This window comes from Anolis sagrei, chromosome 3 (assembly GCF_037176765.1).
Source record: "Anolis sagrei isolate rAnoSag1 chromosome 3, rAnoSag1.mat, whole genome shotgun sequence".
Taxonomy (NCBI): domain Eukaryota; kingdom Metazoa; phylum Chordata; class Lepidosauria; order Squamata; family Dactyloidae; genus Anolis; species Anolis sagrei.
In genome coordinates, this window is record NC_090023.1 from 151184264 (window position 1) to 151206513 (window position 22250).

Consider the following 22250-nt stretch of genomic DNA (forward strand, 5'->3'; position numbering starts at 1 on the left):
AGCAAAAAGAGTATTTTGCAACACTTTTCATCACAGTGATTCAAATGACATCTCAGGAATGAAACCCACGAAGGGTGCTTTAGGCCAGTGGTAGGCACATTCAGGAGGTTGGTAGCCAATTTTCACCCTTGGGCCCAACCCCTGAAAATGAAACTGAGAATTCCCAGATACCCACTTCTAGGTTTAAAAACACTCCAAAGAGAGGCATGGGAGGAAGGTTTTAAAGGCAACATTAAGCACAAAGAAGAGCTTATGAATGAGAATTACTGTCACCAAGGACTTCCAGGGACAGGAGTTCTCAATTTTTTTCTCTTCTCCACCTGGAGAAGGGACCCCTCAATATACATACTTTGCTGATTAAATGACAGCAAATGAAATGCCCCACTCTCCCAAATCAAGATGTGTAGTAGACAAAGCCACACATGTGACTTTGGCATAGGAAGCAGAAAATTCCTTATCGCTAGCAAGAAAAATACAATGAGAATAAATAAAATAACTTTAAAAATTGCCACTCTCTTCTATGACACTCAAAATCTGCTGCCCAATGGTAGTGCCAGACCTGGTCTTCACATAGTGCTTAGCCTGACAGACAGAAAATAGCTCATCTGATAGATGCTCTGCCATATCAAAATTAGGACTAGCTATTATATTTAGGCTACTGATCTTTATTATTTATTTATTTATTTATTTATTTCGCGCGCTTCTACCCCGCCCTTCTCAACCCCCTAGGGGGGACTCGGGGCGGCTTACAAAAGGCACAATTCAATGCCTAACAGTTCACAAAATACAATATACAAGATACAATATAACAACAACAATTATAACAAGTTAAAACAATCAAATTAATACAATAGCAGCAATAAAATCATCTTGTGGTCAACGTTCGCCAATTCATAAATACAAAGATTTTGAAAACCAAAGAAAAATACAGGGTCCTGCCAGTTTAGGAATGAAAAATCATTCTGCAGTGTCTTCAGATCTGATGCCACAGGATTGTGAAATCCCATCCAGAATTACAGGGTTTGCCGTCCTATGCCAGGTTTCCCTCAGCAGAGGGCACTTAATATGCTTCCAGCCAGTTGGAAATGACTACTTTCCAGGAAATGATGCCAACTATGCCAGCACCCCATGTCCTGTACAAGTGTTTCATTAACTCAACAAGGGCTCCCACTAATCAACTGTGCTTCTGATATACAGGGCCACCGGCATCTAAGAGTAAATGGATATATCAACAGACTAAGCCAGCCTATCTACAGACTAAATCTATCTACTGTTTGCTGCTCTATTGACAGAATCACTAGCATGTCTGGGGTTTTAGAGGTCTTTTTAGTGCCAGATTAATGTCAAGGTAAATAAATAAGGCAAAGGGGCTTTTAAATTCAATGCCACACCAGTATCATTTCTCATATTTTTGCTTTGTCTACTCTAACAAATGGGCACTTGAGGAGGGTAGACAAGAGGCTTGATGGTGGCAACTAACTTGGTACTTTGAGTACTCAACAGAGTAGGCAATATCTATGAGAGAGGACCTACCAATCTTAACTACACAGTGTAATACTGCCACTTATTAAGTGAAGAGATTTTTTTCTCTTCTTTTCCATAATTGTTTGCTAACGAGGGAAGCTGGCCAATGTTTCCCGAGTGTGCTGGAGATGTTTGCTCAGTAGCTTTGGGTGAAGAAGGAAACGGTTTCTTCAACAAGCATTCATTGTTACACCTACTGTTCTCAGTGTAGGTATGTACACATAAACAGACATTGCAGCAATGAGTATTACCTGTTATCATTCTTAAAGAAGATCCAACTAAGGAGATGTCACTGAAAATGTCTTGCTTCCAGAGGCAAAGTGTTGGATGTACCACACACTACTGTTCTGCAGCCCATTTCCAAACTACTCAGAAACAAATCATTTATTTATTGGGTCTTTAACCTGCTACAACAGATCATTATTATTATTTGCCATACTTGTACTCTGCCTTTCTCTACCCTGACAGGGGGACTCAAGGCAGCTTACTATGGCACAACATCGTGCCTCAACACAATCACAGATGAAGCTTTTATGTTGTGATGTGTCTCCATCTTAATGTGTTTTAAGTATGTTTCTACAATTTGGTTAAGCTATGTGTTTTTTAAAACAATAGCTTTTAAACTTGTGTATTAATTGTGTATAATCATCTTTAGCTGTACTTTGTTTTAACTGGCTGGATTTAAATTAAATTAAATAAATAAAACAACATTTTATAATTATCTAAAAATCTTAACAGCAACTCTAACATTGCAGCTTTGGCCTATAGAAATTGCTGTTCATTGTCACTTTATTTGATATTACATAGCAGACACATGTAAGACAGGTAAGCATTCTGCTAAATAAGTCTCATCGATCAACCCAAAGCTCTACCGTTCTAATATTGTTAAGATGTCCTGCGCAATTTTGTGTTAATGCATTTGATCCTGGCAAACCACTTTAGGACAGTAATATCCTCATGCAGACCGTTCCTACTCAAAAAAAAATGTAATGCTCCGAATAAAAACACTGGAACCACCATGCATACTTTATTATTTCAATTGTGATTGTAATTGTGTATTGTGTTAACTGTATCATTTTCTCTTTCAAAAATTATTTATGTATGTATTATTTTAGAATCATAGAGTTGGAAGAGACCTTGAGGGCCATCCAGTCCAACCCCCTGCCAAGAAGCAGGAAAATTGCGTTCAAAGCACTCATTTTGTCTAAAATTGCATTGTAAACTATACTGCAAGAAAAGGTACTATATCATAAATAATAACATCCCTATTTTATTCACTGAAACCTCTTAGCAAATATATTTTGTCATTACCTATAACTCATGTAGCAACCTTGTTGTTTCCTTCTCAGCCACCATTATCAAAAGAACTAGGTTACAACTATTTCTTCAAAGCCTATATTTATGTTTGGAGCACTTTTTTGCTACTGAAAATAATCTGCTCTTCCATGGTCAAAAATGACAGATTTTGCTTGCATCCCTAGAAGTGGGGATAGTGGCTAGCCAGGCCACATTTGCAGAATGATTCAACAATTGCACACCATAGCAAAGGAAGAACAAAACAGTTTAATTTTGCTCAACTAAGCTCCATAGGAAGAACTCAAGGTATTCAGTTCCTCATACAATTAAATGGATAAGCAATCGTCCCTGAATCATAATACCACAGGCAGAAATCTCATATCATCTCACCTTCAAACACAATATTTTCCTTCCCAGAGGGTTTTTCTCCATTGACTCATCGAGAAATGAAACGTGATGTTCACATACGTGTCAATCAGCTCAGTTAACCATTCTGAAAAACATAATTCTCAAAGAAAAACAAACTCTACAGAATTATACATTTTCTTCTGCCAAGCCAAATTACGGCTAACAATGGCACATTCAGTAGAAGCAGAGCAGGGAAGAACCTATATTAACTATAATTTAAGACATCTGTCTGTTATGCCATCCAAATCCATACGTTTGATCCTGAAGTTATCAAAATTAATGCTATCTAATGTAACAAAAACAAAGATTTGGGACCCTGTCCAACAACTATTTCATATATCCCCTAATCAAACATAGCATTTTAATTTTAATTTTATTGTTTGTTCTTGGATACACATTTATTAATTGATTTTGACCAAAATTGACTTTCAGGTTTAGGATGTCATCCCAGACTTCTTCCATTTTTAATTACGTATTAGCTTGAAATACATTTTAAAGGTTATGGGTGGAACTATTTAAAGTTCAGCTTTATTCAGATCATAAAATCTTTGTATACCTTTCCCAGTTGCAACTGAAGCTACTGTCACAATCTCAGGCCAATGAGACAAACTGAGGCCCCTGCTTGTATATTCTACTTATCACCAAAGTCTAGCATGAAGGTCCTACCTATCCTGGCCACAGAAAAGTCTTGAAAAAGAAATGCTGGGGTTTGGACCTGGAACCTCCTGTCAAGTTTGCAAAAGAGATAAAGCCCCTTGGATCTATGGAAACCATGGTTTTAAAATATTCTAGTGTTTTATATTCAAAGCATTCCCAAAATAAGTGGGGGTTTGCATTCATACCAAATGAGATGGCTATAAATCTCTGTGTTTAGAGAGACTTGCTTAAAATTATCTGTAATTTGAATCAAAGGTGGTTCTGGAGAACTCCCCAAAACATCTGTTTTCACAGAAAAGAGCTGCAACATGGTTATGTGTTGGCTTTTGGTATACATGAACATTACCAGCTGGTGCTTTCAGAGGTTATGTGTTCAGCCACATAACTTCAGGGTACCACAGGCCCAACAGAGCCAAAGCCTGCAGGAAATTAAACAGCCTGAAAATATACTAGGACTGAATTTTCAGTTTCCCTTTTCCTTGCAATTATATAAGAGAAAATAAGAAAATATACAATTCTTCAAGGGGCTGTGGGAGAAAAAGTTAAGATGAAGTGTACTAGAGCTGGTTCCTGAATCATGTAGCTTTTCCCATAATGCTCTCTCCTTTATTTAAGTGAAATGAGTCATTTTTAAATGGCTTTTCCCTCTCCTATAGTAAACAACAACAAAACAAGGAATTGGCTGACACTCTGGTTTAAGATCCCATCTGTTACTGGTAGCTAAACAGGGTCAGAATTGCTCAGTACTTGGATGGGAGACTACCAACGAATACCAGGTGCTCTTAGCTATACTTCAGGGGAAGTAACTGGCAAAACCAGTTGTGATAATTCCTTGCCTAAGGAATTCATGGGGTCCTAATAAGTCAATGGGTGATTCATGCATACGTAAGGACTGGGAAAATCTTCCATAACCCAGGACCTTTCTGATGCATTTACTAACAATGTCTATCATCCCTAGACATCACACTCAATGACTAAGCTGCCTGGAAATTATAGGCACTGTGCTCCAACACACTGAAAAAGAAGGAAGTAAGCAAGGAGTTAAGGGACAAAGAATAATTTGTCTCAGCCTAGTAGAATTAAATCTACACTTGAACATGGGGCATTTAAACTTTACAATTTTAAACATTTAAGATTTAGGTTTCTACATCTGCACACTCACTTATAACAGATCTCCCAAGTACACCTAAACAATTTATGTTTATGGACTTGCCTGCCACCTCCCCACATCCATCGCAAGGATACACCCACTCTATATTACAGTACCACCACATAATATTTTCTTAAAAACTTAGATATCTGTCTAAAATTTGATAGTAGTAAGTAATCCAGCTATTTGTGTTCAAATAATATCTTGAAAAAGACAGCATTTTTGTCTTCCCAATTATTTATTCTGTTCAATCAAATAATATTGTAGAGTAAGTTAACAAATGATGTGATCCACCATGTACAGATACTACCATAATTCCTTCCCATTGGCCAGGCTGGTTGAGGGTAATGAAAAGTTCAATATCTTGTTTCTTGAGCTCTGTTCTACATAAATCTCTAAAATTTCTTCTCATCATCTTATTTGAGTCACAACTCAAACTTGGGGGCGGGGGGTAAGCTTTCCATTACTACTTAGTTTAAAAGTATCAAAATGGAAGTGGCCTATTCTACAAGGTAGCAGATCTCATCTGATCTTGAAAGCCAAGCAGTGTTGCCTGTTGTTAGTATGTCGATGGAAGACTGCCAACAAATATCAGCTACTTTTGGCTTGATTTCAGAGGAAAGGGCTAAGAAAAACCACCTCTAAGTATTCCTTGTCTAAGAAAACCCTATGCAATTCATGAGGTCACAATAAGTTGACAGATGCCTTGAAGGCACATACATACACATCAGAAAGGAAGAAGCAGTAAATAGTGTACCCTCTATTTGCAAACACTAACATGCCACCAGAAAAGGGGACATATATTTCCCACAGCTATTGGCCAGAAATCTTTCTTCCTAGTATCCAAGTTAAAAAATAAACTAATCAAATCAAGCCTCTGCTACAATGATCAGCAGCTGCTTGCCTTTTGGCACCAGAACAGAGCAAAGGACATTTTGTTTCCAGTCACTGGTTAGACCAGTGTTTCTCAGCCTTTCCTATCTAATGTCCCACTAACCACTCTTTCAAAGAACTTGAGTCCTGCCACAACAGCAACAAAATGTCTTTTTTTTCTGAGAACACACACATATACATAGGCATTATAACATATCATCATAAGAAATTATCAGGAAAGATATGACAAGGGGTGAAATCATTGACGTTCCCATGCAGAATTAAGATAGGCCTCAACCCCTGACAGTTGCCCATCCCTTACATAAGGAATTAAATATTTGTTTGTGCCATTAAGTCTCAAAGGAAGCACAGAATATAAATTCAATATAGGTAAATAAATAACCCCAAAGCTATGGCACTGGGCCCTATTCTACTTGAACGTTTACCTACATGATTGATTTTCCAATATAGTTACCTATTACTAAGAAACTCCTGTTGAAGGTCAATACACTAGTTTTTAAATCAGGCTTACTACTCTGTAGCCCCACACTCTGGTTGAAACAAGCCATCTCAGGTCAGTTATGGATGCTGAAAGCCCAGCGTATAACAGGCCTAAACAACAACAACAACGCCAGATGCCCTTCAAGCCACCTTGACCTGTGAAAGGGCAGTGCAAATTATGTTTCACCTGCCACTAATGTGAAAGACAGCCATAGAAACTTAAGAAGAAGAAAAAAATCAGGATTTTAACATAAATGTACTCAACTCCAATAATTCCCTTTAATTTATGGGGGCTAAAAGTCTGCAGCAGGTGACACTCATGCTAAAGCCTAAGCCCCCTTTTGTCCCTCAACAAAATTAGAGGAGTATTTCCAAATGTATTTTGAATGCTCTGCATGATCAGAAATAGTATTAATAGCATTACAACCAAACACACTTAAAAAGTCAGCTAAATATGATAAAGATCTGAAAGTGTCATATAGGAAGGGAGACACTGCATGTAGGATTTTCCTGAGAACATTTAGTCTTCATATGAATGCCTAAAGGGATGTGTCCATGACTGAGCAGGCAGATGTCATACCTTCAACAATATCAGCTTGCAGCTGCCATATCAGCATGGTGTTAATCTGCTGTTGTTTTTATTCTGAACTTTGAAGGAGTTGTCCAAAGTGCTGAACCCTATCCTCAAAATAGTTTCAGAAACATCTTTAAAGTTCTGTATATTTTCAGTACACCACTGACACAAAACACATCACCTACCACTAACCTTCAAATAAAGTAGCAGAAAAAAAGTTCCCTTCTGTCATATTCATGAGATTTACATCTCTAAACAACAGAATTAGTTATTAGGACTGTGCAAAATTATTTTTAATCCTTGTAAGTCAGACCTAATTTGTTAAATGTGTATTTACATGATATCCAACACATGGGTATGGCCCGCACCAAAAACTTAAGAATTGACACTTACCCAATACTTTTTCATTTGAATTATGTAAACCTCTGAAGTGCCCGTGGGTCAGTTTCATTTTCAGCACAAGCAAGCAAAGCAAAGCCAAAAAGGCTGCTATTCCTCTTTAAATTAATGGCCTCTCATCATTATGAGAAGGAAGCAGCAGGGAGAAGGCAGCATTCACTGGGAAAGAGACTGAGAAAGTACAGAATTCTGGGAAATCTAGTTTGGGAAGGTGAGGACCCCTATGCCAGAGAATTCAAAAGGCCCTGGCCTAAACTATATTTCCCAGAATTCTGCTCAGCATCAGAAAGCCCCAATCAGTAGGGGAGAGATTTGTCCCTCCGTAGCAGCAGCCAGTCAGAGTTCCAATAAATTGTTGAATCTGTAAAGAGGAGGACTGACTGATTCTTCTAGTAAGTAAATCTCTGGGCTGGGCTGGGAAGAAATCCCTAAATGGTTAATATGAAAGACATTCAATGAGATAGCTGTTGTGGCTTTAAAAAATGTTTTTTTTTTCAAAAAAAATTTAATCCCTAAAATCAGTAGATGTATGATATTTCTGAAAGTGGGTGGGGGGGGGGGAGAGGATTGTCCCCTGTCATTGTATAGAAAATTAAAAGAGATGGCTCTTATAGTTTTCCTTTTTAAAAATGCTGCTTATAAAATTTTTGAAAATTCCCCAAAACCCTGTTGATAAGAGAAACATTCTGAAACATGATGGGCTAATGGTGGTAAATGTGTTCTAACATTGTAGCACGTTTCACCCCAATAGCTGTAAAAATGAGAAAGGGGCCCCTGAATTCTCCTCGCCTACCCAATTACTATAATGAAAAAGTAACAAGCTTTTATTACTCTTGTTATAGTAACATTTTCACTACACTTTAGTGTTTTTAAAGTGTTTCTAAAGTGTTTAGAAACACTTTAGAAATGAAACACTTTCGAAGTGCCAGTGCCCCTAATTTTATAATGAGCTTTGAAACATTTTTTTCGATTGCACAGCCCTATTAATTATTCTAATATTTTCTTGTGTCACTAGATCAAAGTCCATATTTTTGTAAAAACTTGAAAAATTGGGTCCAGTTTTAGGAATAAATGCATTTTTTCAAAAATATCAAGCTATACCTATGGATACTTGAGAAACATCTGAGAATACACAATCACGGCCTTATTTTGGAGTACCTCTCTTTCATTTTCAAATGGATACATCTGTGGCTACCTATAAGAAATTATCTGCTACATGCTGCTCTTGTCATGGTTGTGTGCCTTCAAGTCAATTTTGGCATATGTCAACCCTAAGATGAATTTATCACAGAATTTTCTTGGCAAAGTTTGTTCAGAGGGATTTTGCCTTTGCCTTCCTTTGAGGCAGAGAGAGTGTGACTTCACCAAGGCTACCCAATGAGTTTCCACAGCTAAGAAAGAGACTATAACCCTGTTTTCCCAGTGTCATAGTTCAACACTTAAACCACTCCCCACACTAACTCTCACATCATGTGCTGTACCTGTTGTTCTTTGTGTCTGCACATTATCACTCTTGTTATCAAAATGCCATAACAATAAAAAGTAAAATCAGAATTTAACAATCCTTTAGTAATTTTCCATAAATTGACACAAAATCCTGCTCACTTAAGAAAAGAATGGTAAATAAAAATCAGTGCATTAAAAACAGACATTGATCTACAATTCAATTACTAAATAAGAAATAGTATTAATGGGTATAAACTAGGAATCTCTAGTTTTTAAAAGGATTAGTTATTACTCAGCATGAAATCCTGACTTTGCAGTAGTGAGGAGTGAGCTTTGATTGATTTCACAGCCAGCAGAATACCATCTTCAAGAATATTACCTTTGCTCATTGCTGGCACATTCCACCACATACACAATGGAATATCATCGGTGAAACAGTGGAATTTATGATTACTAGCCTACAGAGTGTAAATTGATTCTGCAGCTTTGAAATCCTTCAATGGTATGTTTCCATGTGCTTTCAAGCTTGGTATAGATTGGACTTTTTGAAAAATGATTCAACAAACACATTGTATGCTTTGGTTGGAAATGTGAAAAGCAACAAAACATAAAGAGGCTTTCCAATTCCATGTTCTATTTCACCTACTGTATTGGAACACTGTCCTACATTTAGATATAAGCATATTTTTCCTCCAGCCTTGTCCTCAGGGCTTGATCTAGGTTTGAGAGCCCTGGGGTAGGTAGTCTGGCCTCTCATGGACACCTTCTCATAATCAAGCCCTCAAATAGCTGCTTTGAAACTCCTTGTGGAGAGAAAAGGCAGGGTATAAATAAACATAATAATCATAATAACTTCATGGAATTGGGATGTCAGCCATGTTTGAGCATTCTATGGTTTCTCTCTCTCTTCATATATTCAAGGGATGATGTTTATACATCCATTAACATTTCTTTTCTTTGGGCCAACCACACTTGGAAATCAACCTTTTGCTTCCCCCCGCCCCTCCATGACTTCAAAGCATTGGAAGGAGCTGGACTTCCAGTCATGAGTGATGAGCATTCAAGACATCAAGGAGAAGTGCTCTCAAAAGAGAGAGAAAGCAGACTTATGTTAAGCAGAATTGCATATGATGCAGATCTGAATCCAAAAGGACTGGAGAGCAGGGGAAAAAACATTTGTTAAAAAAAAATATATAAATGAAGACAGCACAGTGGTCACATTTTTAAAAACAACAACAATCCAAACAACTGGCAAATGTTAGTAATATAAATTGCATATTTAAGTCAACATCAACATCACCCACATCCATGACTTTTTCAGGATTGTTTGTGTTAACTAGAGAAACGCATAAAGAAGAAGAAGACCTATATTGTATAGAAACTGAACTGGTGACACCAATCATATGCAGTTTACCGATGTGTGAATTCAGTCTGGAATGGGCAAACTTGTTTTCGGGGTATTTGATGGAAACCAAGGTATCGGCTCTCTCAGGGGATTAGTAGGGGCTGCAGTGTCTCTTACACTTTCAACCTAACACAATAATACAGCACAGTTCAGCCATTTGGCATTACCGATGTTGAAATAAGAACATTGGAGACGCAAGATTCCACCATCATCTCCATCACCTGATTTTATTTACTTTTTTCCCAAAATATCAGTTTGGGGCTAACACCTAAGTGACAAGAGGCAAACAATTGGGAGACTGCTTCATATTCAGAAATGGGAAGTTAGAACACTGCCCAGTATTCTTTATGGGATGCAAGTTTGCTGTTACAAATAATAATTGGCCATTGAGAACTTGCCAGGCCCTCAAAGAACTACACATACATTGTTCACTTCTGTATCCTTGGACACTTATGGTCAAAACAAAGCAAGGGAACCCTATGGATCACTTCCAAAGATCTGGCAGGAGTTTGATACTTTCCGGACTCCCTTAAATTTATTTCTCATTACCAACACAGCAGAGCACTGAATGCATACATATAAATGTGTATGCACAAAAAGAAGATTCTGCCAGGAGATCCATTTAGCTACTTGGCATTCCTTTCTGAGGAAGTGTTTCCCCTCAAAAATACATATTTGCCATCATAAAAATAGGGCCAAGTGTTATAGCCTCAACAAATCTTCGTTTCCACAAACTCAATTTTTTCTCCCCCACCCTTTGTCTCTCTCTCACACACACATACACACACAAATTAATTTCTTGAGAAAGAAAAGGCTGCTCCCATTATTTATCTAGCAAAGCAAAGAGGATATCAGGACTGGAGCATATACTGGTCATCCTTCCTAAAGAACACCTTGCTTGAAGAAAGTGGCAATTTATCTCCAGGAAGGTTGGGGGGGGGGGGGATGTTAAGAAAATCTGATGGTACAAGATGTATGTCCAAGTATATCATCACCATAGAAGGAAATGAATTGAGTTGAGCTGGGGCATGCTCCAAAGACTTTCACCAAGACGTTAAGTGTCGCAATGAAGATAAATGTTGACACACACAGATGCGGAAGCCTTTTACCTTTGACCAAGGAGCAGACTCAAGTCATTTGTCTTTTTGCAGATTTTATAGAAAAGAACATATATACATACATATTCCAATTGTTCCCTTTTAGAATTCCAAGCTCCTTCCACCAAACTCCTCCAAACGCACCACTCCAACAACCCAAAGCAAGGAGTAGTACTTTTGCTCCTTTATCCCCCTAGCAGTTGCCCCATCCTGGCTGTAACCGCACAATGTTAGCTAGGTGGTTTGGCTTTCACTCCTTGCTGCCTTGATCCTTGCACCACTTATTGCTTGTTGCTTAAGAAATGAACTCTAACATGCCTAACTTTCTCAAGGTTGCTCTTCTAATGCGCAACATAATGTTTAATTGCAGTATTGCTCCCATCGTTGCTCCTTTCCCCTCCCCACTTGCAAACAGAAAATGAATTCACTCAATACAGCCAGGTTATACCATATCTTGGAGGAAGCAGGGGAAACCGATAGCTGAATGTCAAATCCTGACAGCAACCTAGCAACCATATATATTTAAAAGGTTTGTGTTTTTTATGTGTATCTGTGTGCCAGGAATAGCTGAAGCAGATCTGTTCTTCCATTCGTAATCCGAAAAATGCGAAAAGGGGAAAGGAGAAACTCCAGCTGTTGGTCTATTTTGGAGGGTCCAAATTGCCTGTCAGATGCCACGTTAACAAGTATAGAGCATTAATGCTTTTTCTGTTTAAAATGTGATTGTAAAGAGGAGACAAAGGTATCCACAGCATTTAGTTTCCTAGTTTGAAAAACATAATGGCATTTTAAGCATTTGTAGCAACATTCTGACTTGCTACATATAAAATGGGAGGGGTAATTTTGCAAGGAAGCCCCATATCTCATACTTTGGAGTAGTGAAGTAGCATTTATTTTTGAGGGGGGAAAGTCATGACCACAGTGTTTGCTTTATCAAGAATCTCAAATGCACACTATGACAACCTCAAGGCCAGCTAAAATGTCACAACATAGGAAGCAAGGGTTTGAGTTCTCCAGAATGTTTTCATCAGGCTATATGTTAAGGAAAAATGAGAGGAAAATGCTGCCATAGTGTTTGAGCCCTGATCTCCTCAGCAAGATGTTTTGAACTAGAGTCTATCTGTTGTTTTCCTCAAAACTGACTCAGAAAAAATTTGCTTCCCTCCACATTCCCCTTTTGATCTTTCAGTTGTTGCCTCCCTTGAAGCTGACAGAAGAAAGATGCAATATTCTGCTTCATTATATGCGTGCCTCCTCATTTCCTGATGTTTGTGGCTTAGCCAATGTAACCTATGTTTCTGTGATCCCCTAAAGCAGTGGTTTCCAATATTTGGTCCTCTAGTGTTTCATGGGATATCAACACCCAGAAGTCCCAGTAAGGTTGTCAATTGTGAAGAATTCTGGGAGCTGAAGTCCCAAACACTTGGAGAACCATAGGTTGGGAGCCACTGTGCTAAAGGCTAAGGACAAGACAGGTTCTTAAGCCCACCAGAGCCTAGGCAATGGGGTAGAAGGGCAGGGTTGCCGCTCTCACACAATATTCATACTATTCACCACTGGTGGGCCAGTGTTGCACATATGTATCAATATGTAAGGGACAATCGGAGGACCATGATGCCAAGCTATAAGGAACATACCAAAGCAAATACTTTGCCATTCAAAAACTCAATTGGCCAGAAAGGCAAATCTCTTATTGCTTTCTGTGTGTGGTTTCTCTGGTCTGTCAATGTTGGTCACCTTGCAAAACATGCTGGGAAAAGAGGCATGAATAAAAACCATCTTTCCACAAGAAAGCAGATTTGATATACAGGCAGTCCCCGAGTTACAAACATCCAACTTACAAATGACTCACAGTGAAGAATGGGGGTGACACAACAGGAAGTGAGAGAAATCTACCCCTAGGAAAGGAAATTCACTCCTGAAAGGGTTATCATGGGCAAAAGGTGTCTCCCCTGAAACTTTTTCACCAATCCATGTTTCCACAACAAGCCACATTTTCCAAAAGATTTTGAAGATTTTGGAATCTTCTGAACAGGGGCACAGATAGCAAATCAAACACTACTGGGGTGTTTACCCATCCCTATGCACTCCAAAGAATGCAACTGGATTAACACCTTTAAAATGTACCTGTTTTGCCTTACAAACAAATTCAGCTTAAGAACAAACCTACACAACCTATCCTATTCATTACTTGGGGACTGTCTGTACATTAAACTTTTATAGGGTTATTCATTTTACATAGTGGCTCTGTGCTGCTGTTGGCTTTTTGCTTTAATGCTCACGTACCAAAGTAGTTAAGTGGGAGACTGTGTGGGAACAAGAAAACAAGATCCACACAGCACAACATTGCCACAGTCAGGAGTAGTTCAGGGTTCGCTCTGTTCTTATCGACAGTGGAGAGAAACAGGTTAAAATCCCCTACAAAATGATATTTCTGTTTCCCCATCAGTGGGATTCAACCACCTACTTCTGAACAGGATGGCAGTCAAAGGTTACAATCCAGAGAAACATATGAAGCAACCCTATGCACAATTATTCAGAATAATTTCCACCATATTCCTGATACTTGTTTAAAGACTAGCATTAAAAACACTACAACTTCACTGAAATAAATAAGACACATTCATAGTAAGTATTCATACTGGTGGGATTCATTCATGGCTATCTTTCTTTAGGTCAAGGGCAAAATTACTAAGATCAACACTAAGTAGAATGTAGCATAAGTTTGACAGCCTAAGCCTACCAACATGGGAATAACATCTATGCGATTATCTTAAGTTTAGGACCACCAAATCCCAAATGGGATTTATCCAGTGGGAAGGATGCCCCCCAATGAAACATGTACCCTTGCTTAGCCCCCCTTTTCAATAAAACTTTCCCAAGAGCAACTTTTCAAGAATAGCCTGTGTTTTCAAAGGAAAAGAATTCCAGGGAAAAGGTAGAATGACAATTCCATATGGAGGAGGATTATTGAGAAGGAGAAAGTGAACAATTCAAAGAGAGCAATCTGTCTTTAATATGAGCAAGATTTGGCTTTGGAATGAAATGAAGAAGAAGGAAGATAGGTTTACACAATGCTTCTATGCAAATGACCTCTATTTTACTTTTGCACTTGACAAGATATATATGCTCACACATATATAATCATGGAGATTATTTGTTGACTGTTACAATTTCATTTTCTTTCTGTATGTTTTCTTTGCCTGTTGTGACCTCTGAAAATGGATACAAAGGGCAACACTTGAATGTCCTCTTTTCTTGCCAAAATGCATTAAATTATATGAAATGCAACATGACCAAGTATGTTTGCATTTTGAAAGTATTTATTTTGGCTGGCTTGCCATTCCTTCTTTGGGCAAGGTTACTGAATCCTTTTGTCTACCAACAGATAATTAATATTTTACTCTGTCATAATGTACAGTTCAATATAAAGTGACAAAATTTCCTATTAAATATTTGAACACAGTCAGCAACTAATGGTGAGACTCCCATTGACTGGAAAAGTGGATACAAAGACGCATTTCCTTCCCTGCCTATTTGTTTGGTGCATGCAAGAAGTAACCATTCAGGAAGGTAAAAGTGGAATGAAAATAGTCACCTTTTTTTCTTCCTCTTTCCTTCAGACATTTCTCCCAATGAAAGTCTCCATTTTTCACTCTCAACCCATTCATGCCCATGACTACTCCATCACAACTTTGGCTAAACCTTGACTTTTGCAGAGGTCACTGTCCTTTTTGGGGATCACAATATCCTTCACACTTACACATGGCTTTACTCTCATATCTTGGCACCAGAAAAACGCAAGGCAACATAAAGGCAGCAAACAAACAACTCTTATTAAATAGAGATGTTATAAGGCCCAGATTGGAAGTCAACACACACAAAAAAGGCATTAACCACAAAACTTTCATTAGTTCCTATAAATAGGGAATCACTTTCAAAATATGAAAAAATCAACAGAGAAAGGAAGACAAAGAAGATAAAAAGGGAACAGTGTGAGGAAATGAAGAAAAGGAGAAGGACGGGAAAATAGGAAAGCAATAACTTTGAAAGGAAACAAACGGCTAACATATTGAAGAAGAGTAAAAGTCCCATGAATATTTACTGGAGACTTAGGAAACAATTTCTACATCCCATGAATATTTACTTAGGGTTGGATTCAGTTGGACTCACTGACAAGTCCAACTGGCATCAAGGAGGAAATATAGTCAGAATTTATTCCCAAGTAAAATCTGTATCCTTGAAGCCTTTGAACTGAGTAAACATGTGTTGGAGCGGCTGCACAGAGGCATCCACAAACACCTTTATATTTAACTGAATTCAACAAACACTTGTTTTAAGTTAGATCTGGGAAGAAAGGGCCATTTCACATGTTCCAAGCTTTGGAACCTGGGTCTACCACCTGCGGTGCCAAAGGCAGCCCAGGGCTGATCTAGCTGCAGGCTTCTTAAACCGTGGGTCCCAAACCCAAATGGGGTTCCTTTGGCTCAGTGTTGGGGGTCACAAAAAATTGGCACCAATGAAAGGTCTCTGAGTGCCACATAAATTTATTAGCAACAAGGTGCAGTGTTTACAGTGGACTCTGCAGACAATTCTTCAGCTGTACTTCGTAAAAAGGAAAATCAGCCTGTTTAGCAAGCCTTGAAAATGCTAATTTATTATCAGTAAATGTTTGATTTTAATGCCTATTTTATATGCCTACATATTAGGGGGTCATATGAAGATTTGTGTGTGTTTGTGTGTGTGTGTGTGTATCAGGAGCAACTTGAGAAACTTCAAGTCACTTCTGGTGTGAGAGAATTGGCAAGGACATTGCCCAGTGAACACCCAAATGTTTTACCCTCCGGTGGGATGCTTCTCTCATGTCCCCACATGAGAAGCTGGAGCTGACAGATGGGAGCATATCTCACTCCCCAGATTCGAACCGCCGACCTTCAGTTCAACAGTTAAGCCGACACAAGGGTTTAACCCACTGCGCCACCGGGGGCTCCAATTTCTCAGGTAAAAAGGGTCATGAGCAGGAAAAGTTTATGAAGCCCAAGCTTAAAGCATTAGATTAGACTTGATCTCAGAAGGGTCAACACTTTGCTTAGGCACAAAAATGAAGCATTTGATGAAAAGAGGAAACACAATATTATGGAGGAGGTTGCTGTGGATAGCAATGGGATGGAAATCATGAGGCCCTTCCAGACAGGCAGTACATCCCATTATCTGATCCAAAGTTTTCTGTTTGTCCTTGATTATCTGGTAGTGTGGACTCATATAATCCAGTTCAAAGCAGAGAACCTGTGATCAGATCCTGGGATATAGGGCCTGTCTGGAAGGGTACATAGAATCATAGAATAATAATAGGAGTTGAAAGAAACTGCATGGGCTATTTCAGGCATGGGAAAACTTTGGTCCTCCGGCTGTTTTGGACTACTGGCTGTCAAGAATTGTGGGAGCTGAAGTCCAAAACACCTAGATGGCTGAAGTTTCCCCATGCCTGAGCTACCTAATCCAACCCCTTACCATGAAAGAAAAGCATAATCAAAATACTCCTCACAGATGACTGTTTATACTTGTGCTTATGTCTAAATAACCTAAAGGTACCAGATTCTGTCTGATGTGTAAAGTTAAAGAGGATCATTGTGGATGAAGGACCACCACCCAACAATTTCAGAGGAATGTTGAGCCTGCAGGAGGGAAGGCTGAGAGGGGACATGATGGCCAGGTATAAAGATGTGAGGGGAAGTCACAAGGAGGAGGGAGCAGGCTTGTTTTCTACTGCCCTGGAGACTAGGGGCCCTTCTACACAGTCATACAATATCTGCTTTAAACTGAGTTTACACTGCCCTATATTCCAGTTCAAAGCAGAAAATGTGAGATTTTATTCAGCTGTGTGGAAGGGGCCTTGGACACAGAACAATGGCTTCAAACTACAGGAAAGAAAAGAGATTCCATCTGAAAATTAGAAAGAATGTCCTGAGTGTGAGAGCTGTTCAGCAGTGGAACTCTCTGCCCCTTTTAAACAGAGGCTGGATAGCCATCTGTTGGGGTGCTCTGAATGCAATTTTCCTGCTTCTTGGCAGGAGGTTGTTTATTATTTACCCTATTTATACACCACCTTTCTCTACCCCGAAGGGAACTCAAGGCAGCTTACATATAGACAATTATTCAATGCCTTAAAACACATACAATTGCAGTAACATTAAAATTAAATTAATATGCATTAAGCATGTAAAACGTTTTTTAAAAACATTACATTTAATATAAATCATTTATTGAATGTAATGGTATGTTTTTTTAAAAAAAAATGCAATACAACTGTTTGGCTTGCTCCTGACACGATAAATAAAAACATAAATATAAATCATGCAATCTATAATTCTAGCCCAAAGACGTTCCTGTAGTTATTGCACATACTCCATCTCATCATACTAGAGAATGAATCCACTTTAAATCTGGTTGCCGCCTCCTACAGAATTCTGGGGTTTGTAGTTTAGGGAAGAGCCTTTAACAGTCTCACTAAACTACAAACCCCAGAATTGTGGAGGAGGCAGAAACCGGGTTTAAAGTGGAATCATTCTCTTGGGTGATGAAGTACCAAATCTGTTATTTGGACTGGATGGCCCATGAGTCTCTTTGTGATTCTAAAACAGCCTTTAACAGCCCACTAAACTACAAACCCCAGAATTGTGGAGGAGGCAGAAACTGGATTTAAAGTGGATTTGTTCTCTAATGTAATGAAGTAGATAAATGATTCTTTGATGCTATGAAGATGCAAAGGAGATTCCATCTGAACATGAGGAAGAACTTCCTGACTGTGAGAGCTGTTCAGCAGTGGAACTCTCTGCCCCGGGAGTGTGGGGGAGGCTCCTTCTTTGGAGGTTTTTAAACAGAGGCTAGATGGCCATCTGTCAGGGGTGCTTTGAATGCAATATTCCTGCTTCTTGGCCCATGAGGTCTCTTCCAACTCTGTGATTCTAAAACAGCCTCACTAAACTACAAACCCCAGAATTGTGGAGAAGGCAGAAACTGGATTTAAAGTGGTTTCGTTCTCTAGTGTGATGAAGTAGATATATTATTCTATGATGCTATGAAGGTGCAAAGGAGATTCCATCTGAACATGAGGAAGAACTTCCTGACTGTGAGAGCCGTTCAGCAGTGGAACTCTCTGCCCCGGGAGTGTGTTGGAGGCTCCTTCTTTGGAGGTTTTAAAACAGAGGCTGAATGGCCATCTGTCACGGGTGCTTTGAATACAATATTCCTGCTTCTTGGCTGGGGGTTGGACTGGATGGCCCATAAGCTCTCTTCCAACCCTTTGATTCTATGATTCTATGAAATATATACACACATATATACACATATATATACACACAAAACAGATATACGCAGACTGGGCCACAGCAATGCATAGCAGTGGACGGCTAGTATCGTAATAAAATCGAGTGAGAGACACATAAAAATTGCTCACCCTCCGACAGAGGCTAGATGGCCATCTGTCAGGGGTGCTTTGAATGCAATATTCCTGCTTCTTGGCAGGAGGTTGGACTGGATGGCCCATGAGGTCTCTTCCAACTCTGTGATTCTAAAACAGCCTCACTAAACTACAAACCCCAGAATTGTGGAGGAGGCAGAAACTGGATTTAAAGTGGATTCGTTCTCTAGTGTGATGAAGTAGATATATGATTCTAAGATGCTATAAAGGTGCAAAGGAGATTCCATCTGAACATGAGGAAGAACATGACTGTGAGAGCTGTTCAGCAGTGGAACTCTCTGCCCTGGGAGTGTGGTGGAGGCCATCTCTCAGGGGTGCTTTGAATGCAATATTCCTGCTTCTTGGCAGAATGGGGTTGGACTGGATGGCCCATGAGATCTCTTCCAACTCTAGGATTCTATGAAGGTGCCCATATTCTATGAATGGGGCTGCCCCAAAGAAGGCTGGACAGGGCAGGGCAGAAAGGCGGCCTCACCTTCTCCTTGGCCCCGCAGTGGCAGCAGACGGTCCACAGGTACTTGAGGGTCCTCCAGAGCAGGATGATGAAGAGTCCCCCGAAGAAGGTGACCATGGAGGAGGCCAGGAAGGCCCACCACATGCGCTGCCCGCTGTCGCAGGGCACCTCCATGGTGATGGGGATGATGAGCGCGTTGGACGGCCGGGCGCCCGGCGCCGAGGACGAGTCCGCGTTGAGGCTGCTCCCGACGGGGCTGCTCATCCTAATGTTGCCACTGGCCCCGCCGCCGCCGCCGCCGCCTCCGCCGCCTCCCGAGTAGTAGCTGCTACTGGAGCCACTGGAGCTGCTGCTGCCTCCGCCGCCGCCGCCACCGCCGCCTCCTCCTCCTCCGCCGCCGCCGCTGCCATTTGCCATGGCTAACACCGGGCAAGGCACGCCGCCGGGGCTCCGGGGAGCTCCTGCCGAGGCTGCTGCTGCCGCCGCCGCCAGCGCCCGCCGCCGAGCCCATCCCCGGCCATCGTGCTGCTGCTGCTGCTGCGGCGGCGGCTGCGGCGGCGGCTCCTCTTCGGAAGGGAGGCGCGCGAGCCCGGCCTGGGCGCACGGCCGGCCACTGGAAGCAGCAGCAGCGGCGGCGGCGGCGGCGGCACCACGGAGAAGGAGAAGCAGCAGGAGCAGCAGCAGCGTGCCTCAGTCAGAGAGGAAGGCGAAGAAGAAGAGGAGGAGGAGGAGGTAAAGGAGGGCGAAGGAGAACAGCCCTCGGGGGCCTCGCTCGCGCCCGCCCCTCCTCCCCCTGGGCCCGCCTCGCCCCCGGCCAGGAGGAGGGATGCGCCCCCTCAGAGCCCGGCCCTCCAGGCAGGAGGAGGAAGACGACGACGGCGACGAGGAGGAGCAGAAAGGAGCCTTCGCCTCGCCTAACTCAGCCTGCGCCGCTGGCCCAGATGCTCTGGCCTCGCCGCTGTGGAGGTTGCTGCTCCTGCTGCTGCTCCTGAGGAGGCGCCCATCCTTCCTTGCTTGCTTCCTTAGCCGCGCCGAGGGTTCCCCTCTCCCTCACAGCTGGCTCCTCTTTCGCGGATGGCGCCTCTTCGGCTCGCGCGCCTTTCGGGGGCTGACGGCGGAGGCGCGCGCGCGGGATTGAGAGAGAGATTGGCACGCGGACACGCGGTGCAGGTGGAGGAGGAGGAGGAGGCGGGAGGAACAGCGCGCGCCCCGCCGCTCCAACAAGTCGCCTCGCGCTTCTCTCTCTCTAAGGAAGAGGGAGGGTGCACGCGTGTCCGCGCGCGGGAGGAAAGAGAAGCGGGGAATGGCGTGACGCACGCTCGGGCTCTGTCAGTCTCGCGCTCTCCTCCCTCCCTCTCTCCCTCCCTCGCGCACTAAATAAATAAACGCTGCTGCTCAGACAGCTTTCTCCTGCGTGTTGTTCTTATTGCTGTTATAATTATTATGCTGGGGGAGGGGGAGGGGCGCGAGAAGGTGCTGCTTCCCAAAGGGAGAAAAGCGCGGAAGCGCCGAGGCCGACGCTCTTGGCAGGCTTGAGGCGCAGAAACAGGTGCTTCGTGATGAGAGAAGCGGGCGCGCGGGCGGGGAGGAGGGGAGGCTGTTTTGTTTGGATGCTGCGTGGTGTGCTTCCTTTCCTTTTTTTCCTTCTTAAAGCGGAACAGCCAACAGGAAGCCCCGGAATGAGAGCGTGTGCCTCACGGTGTTAAAATGGGCACAGAAAGGAGCAGCCTGGAGACGAGGCAAGAGCAAGGAGAGGGAGGGACGAAGGGGACAGACATCATAATAATAATGGGGGAAAGCTTGTCTTCCCCAGCAGGAGGGTTCTCCTCGTCGGAGGCTGCCAAGAGAAGGATTCTGGTCCAATGGAAGCTGGCGACCCTTCTGCAGGATTCTAGGGAAATCCATCCCCCTCTCTCTCCCTCCCTCTCTCTCTCTGTCGCCTTTCCTCTCTCACTCCCTCCCTCTCTCTCCCTGGGCAGTAAACACCGGCTGTGCTCTGATGGACGTCTCCTCCTGTTTATTGCACCACCATGAGAACATAATCTTGACTTAACCTCCGACCCGAATGGTGCCCATTTTGGCATCTCTCCCTCTCCGTCCCTCTCGCTCCCTCTCTGTCTAAGGCAGTAGTTCTCAACCTGGGGTCCCCAGATGTTTTTGGACTTCAACTCCCAGAAATCCTAACAGCTGGTAAACCGGTTGGGATTTCTGGGAATTGTAGGCCAAAAACATCTGGGGACCGCCTTTCCTCTCTTCCTCCCTCCCTCCCTCTCCCCCTCCCACACGCTCTCTACCGCCTTTCCTCTCTTTCTCCCTCCCATTCTCTCTGTCTACCGCCTTTCCCTCCCTCCCTCTCCCTCTCTCTCTACTGACTTTCCTACCTCTCTCCCACTCTTTCTCTACCGCCTCTCCTCTCTTCCTCCCACTCTCTGCCTTTCCTCCCTCTCTCCCTCTCTCTCCCCCTCCCACTCTCTCTCTGCCTTTCCTCCCTCTCTCCCTCTCTCTCCCCCTCCCACTCTCTCTCTGCCTTTCCTCCCTCTCTCTCCCCCTCCCACTCTCTCTGCCTTTCCTCCCTCTCTCCCTCTCTCTCTGCCTTTCCTCCCTCTCTCTCCCCCTCCCACTCTCTCTACCGCCTTTCCTCTCTCCCTCACTCTCTACCGCCTTTCCTCCCTCCCACTCTCTCTCTCTACCGTCTTTCCTCTCTTCCTCCCTCCCTCTCTCCCTCCCTCTCACTCTCTCTCTACCGCCTTTCCTCTCTTCCTCCCTCCCACTCTCTCTGTCTACCGCCTTTCCTCCCTCCATCTCCCTCCCTCTCTCCCTCTTCCTTCCACTCTCTCTACTGCCTTTCCTCCCTCTCCCTCCCTCTCCCTCTACTGCCTTTCCTACCTCTCTCCCTCTCCGTCACACTCTCTACCGCCTTTCCTCTCTCCCTCCCTCTTTCTCTCCTTCGCACTCACTCTCTTTCTGTCTACTGCCTTTCCTCCCT

At 42.3% G+C, this 22250-nt stretch overlaps 1 protein-coding gene across 23 annotated transcripts in view; it reads right to left on the reverse strand.

The window, feature by feature from the left end:
• The window catches only part of KCNMA1 (potassium calcium-activated channel subfamily M alpha 1), a 571036-nt gene extending 550406 nt beyond the window's left edge, over positions 1 to 20630 (reverse strand). For 7 of the 23 annotated variants that reach the window (XM_060769103.2, XM_060769100.2, XM_060769099.2 and 4 more), the window contains exon 1: positions 19286 to 20607. In XM_060769103.2, the coding sequence (XP_060625086.1) occupies positions 19286 to 19681 (396 nt within the window). In that variant the 5' untranslated portion in view covers positions 19682 to 20607. Of the gene's footprint in view, positions 1 to 19285 lie in introns of all 23 variants that reach the window. The other 16 variants (XM_060769090.2, XM_060769088.2, XM_060769086.2 and 13 more) reach the window with 6 other exon arrangements.
• Between the last annotated feature and the right edge of the window lie 1620 nt (positions 20631 to 22250).